Here is a 21,554-nt window from a genome sequence, read left to right on the forward strand (position 1 = left end):
ACAATAGCCTCTAAAAGCCCCTCATCCTGAGAGCTTGTTTGTTTTGGTGTAAGCACCACAAAAAAAGTCCTCATGAAGATCAAATATCTCCGCAGAGACATTTGAAACTCCCTCTGACACAACCACACTTTCCCCAGTCAACATTTTGTTAATATTGTCATCTGAAGCCAAATTTGTCTTTCAGTGTCTTTCTCTGCTCTTTTCCCTGTCTTCTTCATGCTGCCTTTTTCTCCTCTTGTCCTCTTTAAATGACATGTTTTTCATCACTCCTAGCCCCCTTTTTTTTTGCTCTGTTTGATTTGTGAGTTCTCAGTTGTGAGAGTGACTGCTGTTTTGTTCAGGGTTCTGTGGAGCAGAGAGCACACTGGTGCACCAAATCATGAATCCAACTATTGGCTCTGTTAGCGTGTACACGTGACTGTAAGACGATGAACAAAACGATTTATGAATGCATCAAACCCAGGACGGAACAAAAAGAAAACGAGGCAGTCCACGAGTCTCTCACAAAGCTAAATAATTAGCAAACGGAGGAATGAGATCATGGATGCTTCGCCCATGAGGTGAACAGTTGAACTCCAGCAGAAGTAAATGTAATAAACAGTCTGAATGTTTATACATCAAAGTTATCGGCTCATTGATCTGTGTGGAAAAGCTCATGAGTTGGTTGAACTGTTTGAGTTTATTGAGGATTCATGATAAAGGTCAATGGATGGACACAAAACCATATTTTATGACCTAAAGTCTGAGCTGTTGGTGAAAGGTGGGAGACTTCCTGCAGACTTTTAAATCTGGTTAAAAAAAAGAACTGATTCAGCTTACAATTACAGTTTTTATCCTATCACTAATAGATTTAAACAAAAATCTATAATCAAAATTCTACCTCAGTTGTACAAACAACACTAAGCATGATTGATATTGTTTGAAACTGTTTGCTGATGTTTGTTTGTTTGTGATTACTAAATGTTTGCAAATTGAAAGGTCTTCTACACTACAAAGGGTTTACACATCAAATCAAATGAAATCAAACTTTATTTATAAAGCACCTTTTATCTGTTAGTGATGCAAAGCGCTGAACAAGTTTAAAAACTAGAACAAGAATCAAATTATGAAACTCCCTTGACCCCCACACCACCAGCATAATGAAACCTAAAAGGACTAATAAATAGGACTGGAAATAGAATAAAGATAGAATTATGATACAAATATAATACGTTACAATATGTTATAGGACCTTAAGGTGTTGAATACAACTCTTCATTAAGCAATAATGCAGTAAAACAGTGAAAATGGAGGTCACTGTCTGTCACAATAACAAGCCTCATATTGCTCCACATGGGTGTTTTAGCATTCGGTCCCGTCACTCACCGCCTCTGCAGGCGTGGCACACATGAAGGACATGTCATGTGGTTGTAGAACGAGCTGTTTCACTCAGAGCAGCGAGGACGTCACCTCAGAGGAGGAACCCAGCTTCTGTGTGAAAGGAGCTGAGCCAGTGAGAAACAAACCGCAGCTTCCTTAAACCAAAATGTCTAACTGAATCCAAACATGTCTGCTAAACAATGAAACTTATAGCAATCAATTTCCTCAAACCAATTGCAAAGCTACCCTTAGTGTAATGTTCATTTAGGAACTGGATCACTTCAGTATACAGTTTAGGCTGCAGCCCCTGACAGAAAACATTTCAGAATGACCAAATGATTCATTCTTTACATTAGCTTATATTTGGAGGCACAAAAGCTGAACTCCGGTATGATCACGTAAATTTGATGAAACTTGAATGAAGAAAAAAAAAGTGGAAAAGATGAGAGATCGTTCCCTTTTTACTTGGGGACAAAATGTAATAGAGCACAAAGCCAGCTCATGGTTTTATTTCCTTGTGTGTGTTGCATCTTCATGTGACAGGCTCTGTGCGACTCTGATTTCCCTGCCGTGCTGAGGCAGCTGCTGCCCTTGATGAAGCCCCGTGGAGCTGAGGACAGCTCCCCGTCAGGGTCGAGGTTCTTTGAGGACGAGTGTGGGCTGGAGGAGCTGATCCTCCTGCTGATCTATCTGTACTCCCTGGCGGATGAGGCCCATCAGGATGTGAACGAGGGGGAGCTGGACAAGCTGGAGAGAGAGCTGGTCGGAGCACTCACCCTGGTCTTCACACAGGAGAAGGAGCTGAGCCCTCTGGTCCAGAAAATCACAGGTGAGCTCTCCTGGTTGTGTTCAGGAGCCTGCACAGTGTGCCAGAGCTGCTTCAAGAAGCATTTTGTTAATTCTCCTTTCTGTGCCTTCAGCAGTCAGAAAAGGCAGTCGTCACGCCCCATCCTTCTGGTTCACTTTCTGTTGCACTCTCCTGTCTGCTCAACTGTAGTGTGGAAATGCAAACAATGGGTCTTTATGAGGAAGTGTGAGACAAATCAGTCTTCTTTTTTAGCTCCTGTAGTGAGGCCGTGGGGGTTCTTTAGTAGAAAAACACTTTCTTTTATGAAGATGCCAGGTTTGTTTTTGTGTCGGGGATTCTTTGGTTTCCCATTGCAACTCTAAACCCCAGCTTGTTGAACTGGCCTGGTAACTGTGCGCTACAGCAGATCAAGGCCAAGCTTAAGACAAATGAGCCATGTAGGTCCACACCGCAGCCGCCTGCACCTCCCTGAGTAATGGCATCTTTAACCTTGAGCCTCCACACACAGGGTCTCCTCCCCTGCCACATACTTCATAATTATTCCCACTTTTAGTTTTGGTCTACCTTGTAAAGACTGCTGGTCTCCCTCCGCCTCTTTCTTTCTATTTGGCTAAATGTAGTTTGGAAAGGAGGGGCCTCCTGTGGGGTGGGGGGGGCTCAAAACTCTGACAGTAACAAACAGCTCTCTGGAAATAGGTCAGTCACGGTGTGCCAGTTGTGCTTCAGACAAAAGAAGGGCTTTCCATTCACAGAAATCTGGCAATGTTCAAGCTCCCAAATGTGAAGGTGTGTACGCACATGCCTGAGTGTCTGCAGAAATGGAGGGCCGTCAGTCCGTCTCAGCAAATCCTTGATTGGGACATTTTCTCCAACTCAAAGATTCAAATTCAAACCAGACGTTCAAAGCGACCTTGTCACCATGAGAACGCTGTTTTCACAAATTCTTCTTTTTCTGCTTTCCTTGGCTACAGGCAGCAGCCAGAGCTTAGCCAACAGACTGCAGATACACACATGGCATGCACAAGAAGGCTGAGGAGACACAAGAACAACACACACAGGCAAAAACCCCATAAGATATAGAAAAAATCAAAACATCAGCTTTTAGAAAAGTAAGCAGGAAGACTGGTGCTACTCCCGCCTAGCTAATTACATACTCCTGAAAACTTTAATTAAAGAGCTGCTGCAGGAAATTGTGTTCCACAGACTACCCCAAACTGTAGTTTTTTTGGGTTCATGTTTCCTGTCAACCCTGGTGAACTTTCCTTAAAGTCTGACACTAAAAGTTCTTAAAAAAGGAACATAAATTCTTACTAATAAAGTTCAGCTTAATTTACAAAGTGGGTTTATATCAACACACTCGAGGATTTATCACACAGCCCCGATTGTAAAAGTAAAACATGTCCATCAGAAAAGGCACTCGGCTGAAATGCTGGACAGTACAACTTCGAAAAAATGGAACATGCACAAACTCATTGTGCTCCCCTGATAACATTAAGATGACATGACATGTTATCTCAAGTCAAAATGTGTTTTCCTGGGTGTGTAGAGAGCTGCTGTGTAGATGAGTCCTTCTGCCATTCTCCAGGCTGGTCATGATGCAGCCGGTTGGCTGGTGTTAGTCACCAAACAGCCACTGCTGGGGAGCACACTCACACCCGGCTCTTTAGTCACAGCAGTCCATTCAGCTCTGCAGCCAGCAGGTCTCCTACAGCAAAGGTTTGACAATACCTAACTGCACCCACCTCCAGCAGGTCCACTCCCCCAGCCTAACCATCTACTAGAAACCAAGCTGAGGCTCTGGCAACAGGAGCCTGTTTTCTATGACTTCTTGATCTTTCAGTCGGTCAATGAATCATTGGATGCACAAGCTTAAAATTAGAGTAATTATTTCTTAGGCACCAAGGCAGAATAACTCCTGCAGGATCATGGGAGTTGGACAAAAGGTGATGAGGGGTTAACATACAACCCATACAACCCATAACATACAACAATTTGCATGTGACCAGCTTAAAAAAAGCTTTACTCTTTAACTGAGCTGTATGTGAAACAAATGGGGAGGATTTGAATAATTCTGGTACTAAAGACAGTCATCAGCACATAGTTCTGTTGCTCTGCAGGTTAAAGTCCCAGTAAGTGTCAGACACCTGGATGTGGGGTAAAATGTTCAGAAGCGGTGAGCTGCAGTTACAGTCAATCATAGGAACAGTTTGATGGTTTGAACTTTAAACCCTCCAGTCTTACTCCTGATGTTCTGGGTTAAGCAGCGTACCATGAAATCTCATTTTAGAGGCTTCAAGCTAGGGATGAGCAATTAATTGAGTTAATCGATAAATTCGAGTTTGTTGTTTTAAACAATTTCTTTTTGGGGGAAATTGAGATTTTGTTTTTCCAGCTCTCTCCTTTCTTACACTTCTGGTTTTTGGAGTAAAGTCAGTAAAGTCACTCTCACAAAGCACCAATGTGAAAACAGCAGAAAGCAAATAGGAGCTACTTTCACAAGACTGTTTTTGTTGGGATTTCATGTAAAACTGAATCAACTGGAGGCAGAATTAGGAACAAAGTGCATTTTTGTCAATCTGCTTCCCTCTAGTAAATCTGTCCTTGTTTTCTCGGAAACTTTGAATTTGACTTTCCAGTTGGTTCAGACTACAGATGATGGACTGAATCTTCTTCTCATGGTCATTTTCAGTAAGAAATCATTTGTGATTGAAGATCAAACATTTCATTGACTGCGTGAAAACGCCAAAAAGCAGAGAACAAAGATTCATTAGAAACCAATACAGGAGTTCCTTAGAAAAAAACAGAACTGTTGTTTTTATCTGATGGTTTTTATGATGTTGTGACTTCGTCTCTGTTTGCATTTTGCATTTGACCTAATATCATTTTTTTAAAAGAACACCTATAGTTTTCTTTGTAAAATAATGGAATCATTTGGTTAGTAGATTATTTTTATCTACCAGTCATCTCATCTGGTGAGTCAAAAATGAGATTTTGGTTTGTGGCGTTGTGACTTCAAATTGGAGCATCAAACCACAAACAGCACAAATCCGTTTCCAGGCTGTTGCTCCCAGAAATTCTCTGCTGAGTCGTTCTAGTATTTCTCTCTATGAGATACTAAAGCTAGCGGTAGCTCCCAAAACATCTGCTGCATTGATCTGCAGACATGTTACAGCTTTTATTTAGTTGAACTTTGTGTTAGAGACAATTTCCAAAGGAGATGTTAAAATAAAAGTTATTCCGTCATTTGTAATTTTGTTAAAGAAAAATTAAAAGCAGAAAGAAAAAAATCGTTTTATTTATTTTTTTGCCAGATTGTCGAGCTCTGCTTGTAACTGTTTCCCAGTGTCACAGGAACAGGCAGACGGCTTGATCCAAAAGCAGCATGTTTCTTAGCTCAGCTAAAAGTCCACACAGCTAAATCAGGGTGAGGCAGGCAGGGGTCAATCACGAGCATGAGAGCACAAAGAAGTAACAGGGTAGTCAGGATCCAGGCGAGAGTCGGGGCAGGCGGCAGGCAAACAGAGTCAGAAACAGGGTCAGGAAATCAGAAGATCAGGTCCAAGTATTACACTTGGTAAGGAAGGCAGAATGGTACAAACAATTCTTCACACTGCACACTACATTTTTTGTGGTTGATTGAATGAATGAGGGTCAGGTGTGCAGCATCCAGGAAGCGGGGTCAGAACTCTGGAGATGGTTCCCACCGGTGACCATAGGGCACATGTGTCAAACTCAAGGCCCGGGGGCCAAATGTGGCCCTCAAGACCATAAAAGATTTTAATTTCTAAAAAAAAAAAAAAAAATTGGTGTGTATTTATTCATATCTAGGGGGAATCGGACTTGAAATATTGGAATTGCCAACTATAAATTAGGACTTAAACACTATCCATATAACCTAACCTGACAGAATCAAATCTAAAAGGATTGAGTAACAAGCAAATATATGTTTTCTATGCAACTGCAATTTATTTATTTAATTATGAACAACATAGGACTCCATAATTGTCACTTTAAAAATGTATCATAAATAATGACTTATTTAACATTAAGGGGTAGTTACATTTATTTTTCATTACATTTAGTTACATGTATTATTGACATCTGGCCCTTTGAGGACAACTATTATACTGATGTGGCCCTCGAGGAAAATAAGTTTGACACCCCTGCCATAGGGGAAGACCGAGTTCTGACTTCTGACACCCAGTCTCAGGGTGGACACTACCTGTCAGCCACTAAGCTGCTCACAAAGTTTGTGCTAACAAAGTTATAATATACAACTCATTTCTAGGCTTGCCTCTATATGCTTGTGTGATACTTGGTGGAAGTATTAGGGTTTTCTTGCTTTTCCATAAAAAAAACATATTACTTAAAGGCCCACTCTGATTAAAATAGTGTTTTTAGTGATTTTAACATGTTCTTATAGCATTTTTCTTGTGATTGAGGATTTTTATAAAAAAATAGCATTTCTTATTATTTATTAATTAAAATAATTGTCAATCAGGAGCAGATGTAGAAAGGCAGTTTAAAATAGATTATTTTTGTGACTAAGAAAGTACGCTGAGCGGGCCACAAGCTCTGCTTAAGTTGGCGTTTGGGAAGAGCTGTAAGCTTGCAGGAGAGCACATAAATAGAAAGGTGACGGGAGGGAGTGGGGTTGCTCTGCGCCAGCGGTCACCCACAACCCAGAGGTCAATTTCTAATGAACTCCTGCCGCTCTGCAGAAACTATGTCCTAGAATCATAAGTTTTTGGATTTTGGCTAAAAACTTCAAAATCGTATGTAGCCAAGTGTAAAATGATACCTTCTTTGGCTTGATTTGGTTGAGCAGCAAAAAGAAAAGGAAAATCCCCAACAAGACAACAGCAGTGGTTTTATTGTAAAATACAACACAACAGAGGCCACTGATCGTTGTCATGTTCGCAGTATTATACCAACACACACTGTCAATACAATAAAAAAGAACTCAAACTCACAGAAGAATGATGGCGAAAGACCGACTCCTACCGGCCTCAACCACAAGCAAGCCGAACAACGTCGTCTCCCCTCTGTGCAGACACCCGTTAGAAAATTACACATTGTGGACAAACAAACTAAAACTGAACAATCCCGGAACAGATGTATATGGAAATTCAGAAAGAAACTCATGCCGTCCTGCAGCTCCGTAGTCTTGCAGAACACCACGTTAGCCATGATAGTTTGAGCTCTTTCAATCAACAGTGCAGCTTACCGCAGTGCCTCGCCACACGCCGTCCTGCAGCTTCGCACCCCTTCAGTTCGCCAGCTAATAAGAGCTCTTTCACTCCAAAAGTGCAGACTATTTCTGAACTGCACCAAAACCTGTCAAACACTTTTCTTTACCGAAGCACATGTGCCGAGCTAGGACCGTCAGGCTGCCATATTGTTATCTCCTCCCAACCATGACAGCGTGAAAGCCTGTCAGCTTTGAGTCTAAAAAACAACAACAGTGCCACTTACTGGCCCATCACAGCATTAACTATTTTAAATGAGTGTATCTCACTTGACCTGGTTACACATAATTAAAAGACTACTGGGAAGACTTTGAAAATAGATGATCGGAGTGGGACTTTAAAATGGGACAGTTAGCAAACCTAGTAACAAAACCAAAGCAAATAACAACCTTTACGGTATTATTTTATGTCAAGCTAACATACGGAGACAGTTCATTACTTTCCTTTTCATGTCAGACTAAAGCAGAGACTAATGTGTTAATCTGCAGAGAAGAACAGGTTTGATATACGTCACTCTAGATGTCCATGTCAAACCGTCTTTAGTGCTATCACTGCAGCATCTCTCTACTGCTTTTTTCATAGCTTTTAATAAAGGGTTGAGGAGTATTTGTACAAGAAAATGGTTCCGCTAGTTCCAGACTGGGAAATGAGCTCTCAAATCCAATGCCCCGCAGCTAACAACACAAGTGGGAAGGGTCCAAACTGTTGCAGGCACCATTGCTGAGACAGAAAAATGATGGGATTGGATAAGGAGCCCAGATCTCTCTAGAGGTCTGAGCCTGATTGACTGTCGTGAGCAGTTAATGTTAATCCACCGTTCAGTTGTGGGAAATCCTACATTTATTTTGGTTTGTTAAATGGAAAAGGCACTTAGTGCTGTTCAGACTGCTTCATAGATTCTCCCCAGCTCTGGTTAATCGTGGTTTTCTTTGGTAGAAAATCTGACATCCTCCCTTTTCTGTTTCTTTTCCTCTTTGTTTTTTTTTAATGTTCGGGAAAAGCAGACCAAGGCAGAGCAGCCAAACCAAGTGTTTCTCCACCCTTGGACGTCTAGTGAGCTGAGGGTGACGAATCCTACTTTATTATGTCAGCGGATGGGTGTGCTGCTCGGGTGCTGGGAACCCCCACTTTTGTTTCTAATGTTTGCGGAGAAGAAATAAAGTCACAAAATAGCTAGAAGTGCTAAACTGTGGCTCAAAGTTGTCTTATTATGTTCTTGTGTATCTCTCTCTGCTTCGGTCCTCCACTTGTTATTCATCCTGTCAAGGGGGTGGGGGTGGGGGGGGTGTACGGGGCAAGGAGGAAAGTAGCAGCGGGAGAGCCAGACCTCCCCTACGCGGCTGTTTGAGTTGGCACAGCTGACACGAGCCAGTCGAGGGATATGAAAGAGATCACACAGAACTTTGGCCACCAGCTCTGTCTGCGAACCCCCCAAAAAATGTCTTTTCTTCATATTTGTGTTTCTCTTATTTTCCTCCTTTCTGCCTCCTTTTTCTCTGTCCACTCCTCACATGCAGAACCTATAACCATCAAGCTGGTGACAAAGGAAATGGAGCATAAGCTTGTCTAATGAATGCGTGTGATTAAATGTTTCTCCCTGCTGTACTTTGTTTATGAAATAAGTCCCAATTATTTTTAATTGCTGGTCTTTCTTACTTCCTCTCATTGCAAAAAGACCCTCTCAGTCATGTACACGCATGCATATATGATGGGCAAACGGCAGACCCCAAGGCAAACCACGCCGGTGGTATTGTTCTGTCTGGTTCATTTCATCAGATATGAGTTCAGACTTTAATTAACAAAGTCTCATCAGAGGCCTTCCGTTGAGTCAGGAGGGCCTGCTAACAGGCTGGGCCGCTCACATGCACACACACATACACATCTTAACATATTATTGGATAGCCTCTAGTATAGTTTTCAGTCACCTGTTTAGCTGATAAGATAAGTGTTTCTTCTCATGATGGATCAACTGACGCTAAAAGGATAACTTGGTTGAGCCCAAAGGAACTTTTACTGTAGAATTTTTTGGGTGTACAATCTGTCAACCCTCTGAAGCCCACTACATCAAAGAATTCCAATTTTTTTGGAATTAAGATGTTTTTTTAAAGCCTTTGACGAAATCTACAACAGTTATTTACAATGTTTTTTAGGAGATACAGTTAGCATCATTTATAATCAGCTGGGTGATTTATGTTTTTGCTCACTTCAGTGTTAGTTGAAATGGACTATATCATGCTATTCTTAAGCCTTTTATAGTAAACAATATCCATGTAGATGATAGTATATTACCTTTGACACACAAAAGAACACATTTTTATTAAATATTAGTTATTTTATTAAGCTATTTTCCAACCCAGAAGTAAGACCACTCGATCTCTGAAGCACCCCCTTTCGCTCCTTGAGGGTGCCGCCCATTTCATGACATCATCCTAGAGTCGGCCTCTGCAGCGTGTCTGCGTTTCACCCAGGAACATCATCCAAACTTTTGCAAAGATGGATGTGCATATGGTGCATAAAAACTGCTAGTTCCAGAGAGCAAGTGGGTGTGTGTGTTAGCCTGGAGGTGGTGCTGGCAGCACAGACTCTTCCTGGAAGGGGCTGATCTCACTTATCTATATCACAATGTGAGAACCCACTCGTTCTCCTGGATTGGCACAGGCTGGTGCTCTGAGAGCAGGTTTTTAGAGGAATGCTCAGAAATGCTCAAATAGATCAAAATAGGGCTTTGGGCTTATTTCTAGTGAGGAATGAACTTTATAATATATTTAAAAGCTCAAAAACGGATTTTGCATGGTATAGGCCCTTTAAGATGCAAATATATTGACACAAGCTTTCAGGAAAAACCACCTTCTTTACCCACTGTCTCAAATTTGATTCAAACATTTTTAACACAATGTACCATAGCAATGTCACTACCGCACATTCACCTTACAGCATGTCGCTTCAGGGGTCGCCACAGCAAATCAGCTTTCCCTGATCCGCACAGGGAGACCCAGTGGCCACACAGTTAGGCAGTCATTTGAAGGGTCTTGCCCAAGGACCCACACTGGAGGTAGCTCATCATGCCCTCTGGGAATCGAACCTTGATTTCCCGTGTGCCAGTTCCAAGCACTGCTGTCAAAAGTAGAAGTCAAAATTGTCTTTAGAAAATCTTAACACTGTTATATTTCCAGTCTTATAAATATAGAAAAGCTATAATTTATAAATTAATGGTTTAACTGTCATAAATAAAATGCATTTTTTCTAAATGGTAAAGTGGGATTTGGCGGCTCTTGCTGGGTTTTGGTCAGTAAGAAACTTGATCAAATGGCTCCTTTAGCGTTAAAGGTTGCCGACTGCTTACCTAGACCTAACTTATCACCACAACCACTGCACTCACTATGTAGTAGTCCTGTTCCCTCTCTAATGGGTACATGTTCAGTGTGTAGTTATACATACACATATGACTACACATAGAAAGCTCAGCAGAAATTAGTACACCGCACTACATTTGTCAGAAAACCTTTAGAGTCCTTTCAGAATCAACGTTTTCTGTGAAATACTATACTACAAAATACACCTACAAAGGTGGGCCATAGATTGCAAACAAGATATGTTCATTTGCACACACTAGAAAACAAACAATAAATTGTGATGAATTGTGATGAACACATGAATTCAAGTCCATGTTGCAAAAGATTAGTACACCCCAGTCAAAATCTTGGGAGAAAAGCCAAACTTTAGACTACAAAATTCTAATGAAAAAGCATTAAACCACAGGTGAGTCTAATGAAGAGGTTCAGAGATGTCCAGCACACAGGTGTCCAGCACACAGGTACACACACGCACACACACACACACACACACACACACAGAAAAAACTGAGACATCAGACACTGATTTGTCTTGTATAAAAACCCATTTGGTTCCATTTGAATCTTTTTCTACAACACAGCCAAGTGCACCCACACAAGTCAAATTTATATTCATAGAAATATGTTCAAACTATTTCCAAGCAGGTTTGGGCCATGTCCCTTAAATTGGCAGTTGACGATGTTTGCAGTAAACCATCGGGATGGACGATGATATCGTCGGGGGGGGGGGGGGGGTAATTTTTCGTTACCATATAATTATTATTCGTTATTTTACTTTATTACTTTATTTATTTTATTTCCCAACTAATAACTCATTCGCGGTGATCCAGTATAAACTCGTATATTACAAAGCTGCCATATCTATGTATGTAGCCACTCGGCGGAACTAATTTCCTCTTCCTGTATTTCACACACTACTGCGCATGTGCGAATGATTTATTCCGACCGAAAGTGTGACCATTTGAATGTTTGATAATTGTAAAAAGTTTTTCTGGGCCCATGTGCACGGTTGAATTCTAATCCGACCATTGATCCGATCAATACATTTTGCTCATGTAACCGCGGTTTATGGTGTCGACTCGCAGCGTGGCGGGGGCGTGGCATCACGATGATGTCTCTCGTCTCTCATCGTGAGGTCAGTCACCCATCACGATGGACGCACAACCCTATGTCCAAGTGTCACAAAGCAGGCAGACGGCTGGATCCAAAAGCAGCATGTTTATTAGCTCAGCTAAAAGTCCACACAGCTAAATCAGGGTGAGGCAGGCAGGGGTCAATCACGAGTATGAGAGCACAAAGAAGTAACAGGGTAGTCAGGATCCAGGCGAGAGTCGGGGCAGGCGGCAGGCAAACAGAGTTAGAAACAGGGTTAGGAAATCAGAAGATCCATGCAGGCAGAGTGGCACAAACAATACTTTGCATTCAGTGAGGCTCAGTGCAGTGCTGAAGTGTACTATGACTGATTGCAAATGAAAGTCAGGTGTGCAACATTCAGGAACTGTGCACTGGGGTTTCTGGGAGATTAAGTGCATAAAGTACTCTGGAGACGGTTATCACCGGTGACCAGAGGGGGAGACAGAGCTGTGACTTCTGACACTGAGTACCGTAGATGAAAGTTTTACCAGTCGTTTAGAAGATACCTTTTTCCTTCTACTCGAGTATTACTTTGTCAAGTAATCTTTTAGGTTACAATATTCAAACGTTCTCCTGTCCTATTTTTTATGAACGAAAATAATTAGAAAATATAATGTGTAATATAATTTCTTCTTCATGCCGGTTTTCCTTTGTGGTCCGATGGCATTGTGGACTAGAGGATTGAATGTCAAACATACAGTTCAAGAAACAGAAAGAAGTGGACAGCTCTGGAACCGTGGCCCAGACGCACAGTGTTTGTCTAGGTGGTTTTGAAGAGCCAACTCAGTGTGTATTTACACCTCGAGCTTTCTAATTAAGTGTGTTATAGCTCGCTGGAGAATTCCTCACAGGTTTGTTAGCGCATGAATTCAAAATGACACGATCCCACGCAGGCTTGCAAAGACATGCACGCTCTGTTGCTTAAGAAAGCAATGGCAAAAACGTCCCAAGCACACACACAGACTGATTCCAAAGGGACCATCACAAGGACAGAGGCCCCCCTGCACACGCGTCGGTGCAGGCTGGGGTCGGCTGGTGACCCCTGGACCCCAGCGGCCAGCAGAATCTTCCTGCTCGTATTTGGGACGGGCGGTCTACAGCTCCTCTGGGAGAACATGCCTCTGAAGTAGCAAACATTATGTTTTGGTTCAGAGTCAGCAGTGCAGTTTCAAGAGGTTTTTTTCTCATTTGTTGATGAGCTAGCCTGTAGTCTAATACTTTCAAAACTAAATATATATAGCTGTGTTGTTTTGTTTTTTGTGTAAATTTAGAGTGTAAACGCATCCAAACAAGCTTTTCTGCTTCTCAGCAAATGCTGAGATTGGTTGAGGGAACATCTGGTCTGGACTGTGGACACTGAGAGTGCTGTTTTGAAGCAGACACTCTTGGTTTTATCCTATATCTGTGTTTTATCTGCTGGTGCAGAAGAACTTGTTTACGTTTGGGATTCCAGTCCAAAGTGAAAGATGACCTGTCCTAATGTACCCGCTTTCCTCCCCAAACTGTCCCCTTTTCTCCCTCCCCACCCCCAACTCCTGCAGCTTCTACCAAGTTTTTTTTATCTAAGAAATTCTCTGACTTGCTTTCAGCCCAAACTCGTCTCTGGGTGTTTTTTTATGACTTTGGTTCCGGTCTTGATTGTTTTTTCATCTTTTACTAATGTCAGAGCCTGCAGCTCATCATTCCCCGACTGTCCTAACACTCCCCAAGATCAACAGGAACGAAAGGATTGTTTTGTCCTCATGTTCTGTTCAAGCATTGGGACTTATTTTAGTCATGGAAGTGAAACGAAACAGAATTGCTCAGTTTGGAGTTCTCTTGGGTGGAGAACTCCTTTGTGGCTCCAGCACCAGATGGAAGCTCTCCTGGTGCTGTGAGCTGGCCCGGTCATTTCCTGTCAGGAGGCCTGGTGTTAATCAAGGTTGGAGCCAGCAGGACCCCCCCCCCCCCCCAACCCCCCTACCTCCACCTCCTCTTTTTTTATGACTCTTTTTCTTATAAATCCCCCCATACAGCAGAGAGTACAAGAAATGCACATTATTCTTTCTGATTTTTTATTTCCTCCCCTTGTGATTGTTTTTGTCATTTTGCAGACAGAACATCTTGTTTGTTTAACATTTGACATTCTCCCTCTTGCTGTATTCATGAAGCTGTAAATCATGGCTGCCGTTATCTAAGTGTGCTCACAGAGACTGCAGGCCCCGTGCTCAGACATGGGAGATAATAAGGAATGAGTAAAAAGAAGTCCTTTCAGTTCGCAGTCTGCTGTCTGTTTGTCTCTGGGGCTTTGATGGACACCGTCACAAATAGACCTATCTTCACGTTCCACCCACTTAGCTGACCCGCTGCATTAACAAACGTAAACCATACAGCCAATGGGATCTATCACAGGGTAGTGTTTGAACTCTGTGGCCGCTGCGTACTCTTCATTTACTAAGATGGTGCACATGCTTTTTCATCTGTCTATGTCTGATACATTCAAATTCAAATTCAAATTAATTTTATTGATAAAGCACCTTTCATGTCAAACAGACAGCTCAAGGTGCTTTCCATAAAAAACAAACAAGAATACAATAAAAACAAACCCCACACATGAAGTAAAATAATAAATAAGCCCCTCAAAATAAAACACACAACAACAAGCACAAGTAAAAGAGAAATAACAGAGCTTAAGAAAAGAGAACCCAGAAGGCGCCGTCCGCCCTGTCCTCCTGTTGGCCGGGGTGTCAGCATCTATGCAGCACAAGCACAACTCATCCCCAGCACCCCCCGCCCCAGAGACCCCCAACCCCCAGGCCCAGAGCACCAAACGTGGGCGCACCAGGCCCGGCAGCCCGGGGAGTCGGAACAAGAGGTGCCAGAGGACAAGCATGGACAGAATCTCTTCGAGCCCGAACATTAACACCCCGGCCAAGGGTGAGAAAACACTCAAACAGTCTAAAATGTAAAAGTAATAAAATAAGAAAGTTAAAATATAAAAACAGGTAAAATATGCAAATATTAATTAAAATAAGATAAGATGATTTAGTGCTTAAAAAAGTCTAAAATATAAATTAGAATAAGTTAGAATATAAAAAGACTAAAACACATTAAACAAATAAATATTTGATAAAACAGCAAATAAAATATAAGAGTAAAAATACCACATATAAGATCTAATTAAAAGCTAAGTTAAATAGATGAGTCTTAAGTTTCTTTTTAAAAACCTCAACAGAGGATGAGGTCCTCTGGCAGGCTGTTCCACAGACGAGGTCCGTAGTGTCTAAACGAGGCCTCGCCGTGGTTTTTTGTCTTGACTCTAGGGACCATCAGCAGGCCCGCGCCTGAGGATCTTAGGGCTCTGGGAGGTTCATAATCTAAAAGCAAATCTGATATAAAAGAAGGACCTAGGCCATGGACAGTCTTAAAAACTATTAAAAGAATCTTAAAATCAATCCTGAAGCTGACAGGGAGCCAGTGCAAAGATTTTAAGATCGGTGGAATGTGCTCCCTCTTCCTGGTTCGTGCAGCAGAGTTCTGGACTAGCTGCAGGCGATTGAGAGTGGTTTTCTTTACCCCAGAAAAGAGGGCATTACAGTAATCTAATCTTGATGAAATAAAAGCATGAATTAAGATTTCAGCACTGGCTCTAGAGAGAAAGGGTCTCACTCAGGCGATATTTCTGAGATGGTAAAATGGCGGCGTTTGCCTCAGGTGATCGTGGCGGCGTTTGCCTCAGGTGATCGTGGCGGCGTCTGCCTCAGGTGATCGTGGCGGCGTCTGCCTCAGGTGATTCCTCAAGACATTTCTGCGGATTCATTTTCTCACGCTGGCTATAAACTCATGTTTCAGATTGACACATTACAGACTGAGATAATACCCATGAGTTCAGTGTGGAAATTCTGACTAAATGTCTAAAAGTCTAGGAGACTTTTTGGTTCCATCTTCTGCTGAAAGCTGTTTCAATTCAATAATTACAAGCCGTTTGGAGGAGCACTATACCATTGCAGTAACGTTAAACTTCTTGTTTGAGAAATACATGGCCTCAACTAATTCTTTAGTAACAACTGGGAAAACCTGTATGGGACACTCAGGCGGCCCACACGAAATATCAAAGTCTTAGATCACTGTCAGAACTCTGTCTCTCTCTCTGGTCACAAGCGGGAACCATCTCCAGAGTTGGGCTCTATTGAAGGGGTCAGTTTCAATATCTGGTGGATTGGGAGGGGTGCGGCCCTGAGGAATGTTCCTGGGATGCCGCTAATGACATCCTTGACCCCTCCTGGATCATAGACTTCCACCAAAGCCACCCGGCCAGACCAGCACCCCGACCTAGTGCTTGACTTTGGCATCGGAGGGCCACTCGCAGAAGGGGGTCTCTGTCAGAAGTCAGAACTCTGTTTCCCCCTCTGCTCACCAGCAGCAACCATTTCCAGAGTTCTAACCACACTTCCTGGATGCCGCACACCTGACTCTCATTCACTCAATCAACCAGAGCATAGTTAGGAACAGCACTGACCTGAGCTCACTGCGAAGTATTGTTTGTGCCACTCTGCCTTCCTTATCGAACGTTATATTTGGACCTGATCTTCTGTCTCCTGACCCTGACTGTTTGCCTGTCACCTGAATTCTGATTGCCCCTGTCAATCCTCTTATGCTCTCATGCTCATGATTGACCCCTGCCTGCCTGACCCTGTTTTGGCTCTGTGAACTTTTAGCTGAGCTAATAAACCTGCTGCATTTAGATCCAGCCGTCTGCATGTTGTTGTGACAATCGCTTTGGTGAGCCTGTAAAGGGAAAATGTTGATACTTATTTCTTTCTATGGGCATGCTGTGGCGGCAGGTCATCGTGAGCATTTAAATGACACGTAAGGTTGAATTAGGTGAGACGCAGGCACATCTTTTAAAATGTTTTTTAAGTCTTCACTCCTTGCCTGCAGCCTGACTATTAGAAATGAGGAAAATAGGCAAAGCGTAGTTTGTGTGGACATCCTAGAGGCGTCCCACAGGAAATTGTGTATCACCTGAACACCCTGTTCATGCGATGTTTGTGCGCAGTCAGTAAAGAGCAAGTACTCTCACCTCACTAATGACCAGCGTGTAGCCTAAGGACATTGTACAGCAGCATATCTCGTCTGTCATAACTGCGTGCCACTTCTATCCATTCAAATACTTCACGATACATGTACCACTTGTAAAACAATCCATCACTTAAGGAGGCCGCATGAGCCTTAAGGGAACTTCAAGACACACCTGTGCTCTCTTTAAGATACAGCCGCTTGTCTCTATGACCCTCTATGGGCTCGGACAGCCCAAAAACCCTCTGCACCAATAATGATCAACCCCCCATACCGACAAAAGCTTACCAAGAAACTAGTGCTGAAATTAAAGCTCATATCCACCCGGAACGGCAGTTGTGACTAAAGACTAAACTAGAATTGATGTCTTTGAAGGGAAACTTTATTGCCTATCATCTCCAAAATAATCAGTGTAGACTGCCTGAGGTTTTATGCTCTGTGCCTATAGAAAAATGTTTTCCTCTCTTTATCCAGTGGTTTTTCATTTTTTTAGATGGTTCTGGTTGGTTTGGATGTGCTCAGAATCACAGGTTTGATCCACACCAGTTTCCTTGTATCGTCGTTCCGCAGGTGTGAAAGGTCACCCTAAGATCTGCCCCTTCCATAGAATGTCCACAGTGGACCCTGGGAGATGTGCCTGTCTTAAAATCATCACATTAGGGTTTTTACCTCCAAACCACAGTAGCGTTTAGAGGTAAATAAAGTAACTTTGTATTATCAGTGTAAATTAAGAATGTACTAGAAATACGACCACGTAAAATCTGTCCAACACAAGAGGCATTCAGCTCTTTTCTGTTTGCTCAGCTATTGGACAGGACAAGTTGAGGGAAAAAAATAGAACCACTTAATGTCTGTTTCTGTACTGATTGGTAGCATGACCCAGCTCTGTTTGCACCAAACATAATATTGACATAAATTAAGTTAACTTTTTTATATCCTTTCTTTTTTCAAATTAGGCTGTCCAGCATCTGAGCAAAAAAGTAGGAGACTTTTGTGTTAAATAGAAATTGTTGTTACTAAGACAGGGGGTTATGTAGCTTAGAAAAGTGGTGTCCAATCTTTTTAACACCATGACGTCACACAAAACTGTCACAGGCTGGTAGGCGAATGATTATTGTAGCAATACAGCGATGAAGGAAGAACAGAGATGTGACAAGATCAACCCTGAGCTTTTATTTTGACACGCATTACATTGTATATCGCACAGGTGTCATCATCCTCTCCCTTTCCACACTCATGGTGCCAAAAAGAAGTGGTGTCTATTAAATGTAGCTTTTTTTTGGAAGTCGAAGGCTCCTCTTCTGTCTCCTGGATGGGTGTTTTCTCCTTGGCAAAGAAACTTTCCAAAGACGTTTGTCTTTTACTCATTTTGCTAGCTGACCGAGAAGAGCGCCTTGGCCTGCTTCAAGAGTGACATAGACGGATGGAAAAGAGAATCAGGCAATTTTTCAAAATAAAACATCTTTCAGATTCCGAAATAAATAAAACGGAAGTAATATAGGTTATTTATTCTTTCTGTGCGGCCCGGTACCATATGACCCACAGACCGGTACCGGTCTGCAGCCCGGTGGTTGGGGACTGCTGGCTTAGAACACACGATGTGTGTCTTAAGCATTGACTGTAGAAGACAGGTGTGTCAGAATCCAGGCCTAAAGGGCTGGATCTGGATTAGTTTCCAATTGGACTGAGCTTCGGCTTGCTCTGAGATTCCTCAGTCTGAATGTAATCTGTTCCTGGAGCGGAATAACTAAACCAAACAGCCACCGTTATGTGATGGAAACAAGGTAGGTATGTAGCAACTGATGAGGCGCAGACAAATATAAAGCTAGGATTTTCGTGTTAACAAACAGGAAAAAAGGGTCAAACTGTTTACTTGTTAGAATGTTTATTTTAACACAGCAGAGAACGCGTTTTACATGCTTTTGTCTCTCGTTTCGCGGCACGCTCCTGGCTCCGCTGTGACGTCATCCTAAAAGTTACCTTGTAGTTCCTTAACAGAATTCTCTTAGAACAATGCCATAACACCGCAACGATGAGACGCAGCAACTCACTGAAATGTGGACGGATGAATGCAGGCTCATTAAAACGACTTTTAAGTGACACACATTGCTTCTCACTGTTTTCTCAACAATCAACATGTCATCAACACTTATTAGCGTACCTCCTTATCCGTCTTGCCAGTAACTGCCCTGTAGCATGCCTACACTAGATCAAAGCAGCAGTAAAATGTGTTGTACGTGAAGTTGAAACGGACGTTCAAAATTGGCGAGCGAAATAAAAAGTTTGAATGAACTATCATGACAAGGATTGCAAAGCATAGGTCTTACTAATTTCTGCCTCTAGTTGCTTTGCCCGGCCTTGTCATTCCTGACCGAGGAGTGAAGAGATCTTTAATCACATGGTTTTGTTTCCAAGCTTTAGTCCGGAACAGGAAAGTCAGCTTGACGGCAGTGACGGTAAGCCTCTTTGTCATGGACATAGATGGAGGAGTGAATGCCACATGTTTCCTTCTTGAGCTGTCACAGCTTTTGGAGTGTTTTGGCGAGGAGACCTGTCTTCCTTGATATCACCTCTATCGCTGTTGTGTGGGCATGTAGATGCAGATAATAAGCGTCTGAGGGAGGGCTGCTGCAGTTGGGCCAGAGTAAACTCAGCCCCCCATAAAATAAACACACACCCCGTTTTAAAACGGTTGCCCCCCAACGTAAGACCAGAAAAACCCACCTATAACAATCACATACTCTCCCAGCTTCAGTTTTGACACACAAACACTATTTTTGGCCAAGTTTTAATATCCCCCTCTGTAAGGTAAATCCTTAGATCCTCTGAAGGGAGAAAGTTATCCTGGAAAGTTATTTCCAGGATAGGATGTATGCTTAGCATTTTTTCCTTTTCCTCTTTTTTTTTTAACATCACCTCCTTTAGAATTTCCCCCTCACATTCTGCTGTTCAATGTAGTCACAGTTCAATAGCTCAGTTTCTGTTATACAGTCAGGACCATATATATTTGGACAGAGACACATTCTTTCTAATTTAATTTCTGTACATTACCACAGTGAATTTTAAATAAAACAACTCAGATGTAATTGAAGTGCAGACTTTCAGCTTTTATTCCATGGGTTGAACAAAAAGATTGCATAAAAATGTGAAAAACTAAACCATTTTTAAACACAATCCCTTCATTTCATGGGCTCATAAGTAATTGGACAATTGACTTCCATGCTATTGCATGGGCAGGTGAGGGCAATTCCCTTGTTATGTCATTATGAGTGAAGCAGATGAAAGGCCTGGAGTTGATTAGAGGACTCCTGCTGCATTTGGAAGATTTTGCCGTGAACAGACAACATGCGATGAAAGGAGCTCTCCATGCAGGTGAAAGGAGCTATTATTAAGCTGAGAAAACAGAAAAAAACATGCCAGAAATTGCTACAGTATTAAGAGTGGCAACATCAACAGTGTGGTCCATCCTGAGAAAGAAAGAAAGCACTGGTGAACTCAGCAACGCAAAAAGACCTGGACGTCCACGGAAGACAACAGTGGTGGATGATGGCAGAATCATTTCCATGGTGAAGAGGAACCCGTTCACAACAGCCAACCAAGTGAACAACACTCTCCAGGAGGTAGGCGGATCAATATCCAAGTCTACCATGAAAAGAAGACTGCATGAAAGTAGATCCAGAGGGTACACTGCAAGATGCAAGCCACTCATAAGCCTCAAGAATAGGAAGGCTAGATTGGATTTAGCTAAAAAGCATCTAAAAAAAGCCAGCACAGTTCTGGAAAAACATTCTTTGGACAGATGAAACCAAAATTAACCTCTACCAGAATGATGGCAAGAGAAAAGTATGGAGAAGGCGTGGAGAAGCTCCTGATCCAAAGCACACTACATCATCAGTAAAACACGGTGGAGGCAGTGTGATGGTCTGGGCGTGCATGGCTGCTAGTGGCACTGGGACACTAGTGTTTATTGATGGCGTAACACAGGACAGAAGCAGTCCAATGAATTCTGAGGTGTTCAGAGACAGACTGTCTGTGCAGATCCAGGTGAATGCAGCCAAACTGATTGGCCGGCGTTTCATAATCCAGATGGACAACGACCCAAAACATACAGCCAAAGCAACTCAGGAGTTTATTAAAGCAAAGAAGTGGAATATTCTGGAATGGCCAAGTCAGTCACCTGATCTTAACCCAACTGAGCAGCATTTCACTTGTTGAAGACTAAACTTCAGACAGAAAGGCCCACAAACAAACAGCAACTGTTTGCCGCTGCAGTATTGTGGGCGGCCGTGGTGCAGTGGTAGGGCGGTCGACCCATGATCGTAAGATTGCAGGTTCGATTCCCGCCTTGCACGCCCATGAGTCGAAGTGTCCTTGGGCAAGACACTGAACCCCACCTTGCCTCTGGTGGTAGGCGGGCGCCTGTGTTTGGCAGCGGAGTGGCTACCAGTGTGTGAATGTGTGAGTGAATGTGTGTGTGAATGTTTGTGTGACTGGGTGAATGGGTCTGTGACTGTAAAGCGCTTTGTCCTTGTAGGAAGAAAGGCGCTATATAAGTATACGCCATTTACCATAAGTATACGCCAGTAAAGGCCT

At 42.6% G+C, this 21,554-nt stretch overlaps 1 protein-coding gene across 1 annotated transcript in view; it reads left to right on the top strand.

Annotated features, from left to right (window-relative positions):
- scfd2 (sec1 family domain containing 2) overlaps nt 1-21,554 on the top strand; it is a 124,508-nt gene that overhangs the window by 45,350 nt on the left and 57,604 nt on the right. The window contains exon 5 of the mRNA XM_004067569.4: nt 1,903-2,188. Within this exon, the coding sequence (XP_004067617.1) occupies nt 1,903-2,188 (286 nt within the window). The remainder of the gene's footprint in view (nt 1-1,902; nt 2,189-21,554) is intronic.

Source organism: Oryzias latipes, chromosome 4 (genome assembly GCF_002234675.1).
Source record: "Oryzias latipes chromosome 4, ASM223467v1".
NCBI lineage: Eukaryota > Metazoa > Chordata > Actinopteri > Beloniformes > Adrianichthyidae > Oryzias > Oryzias latipes.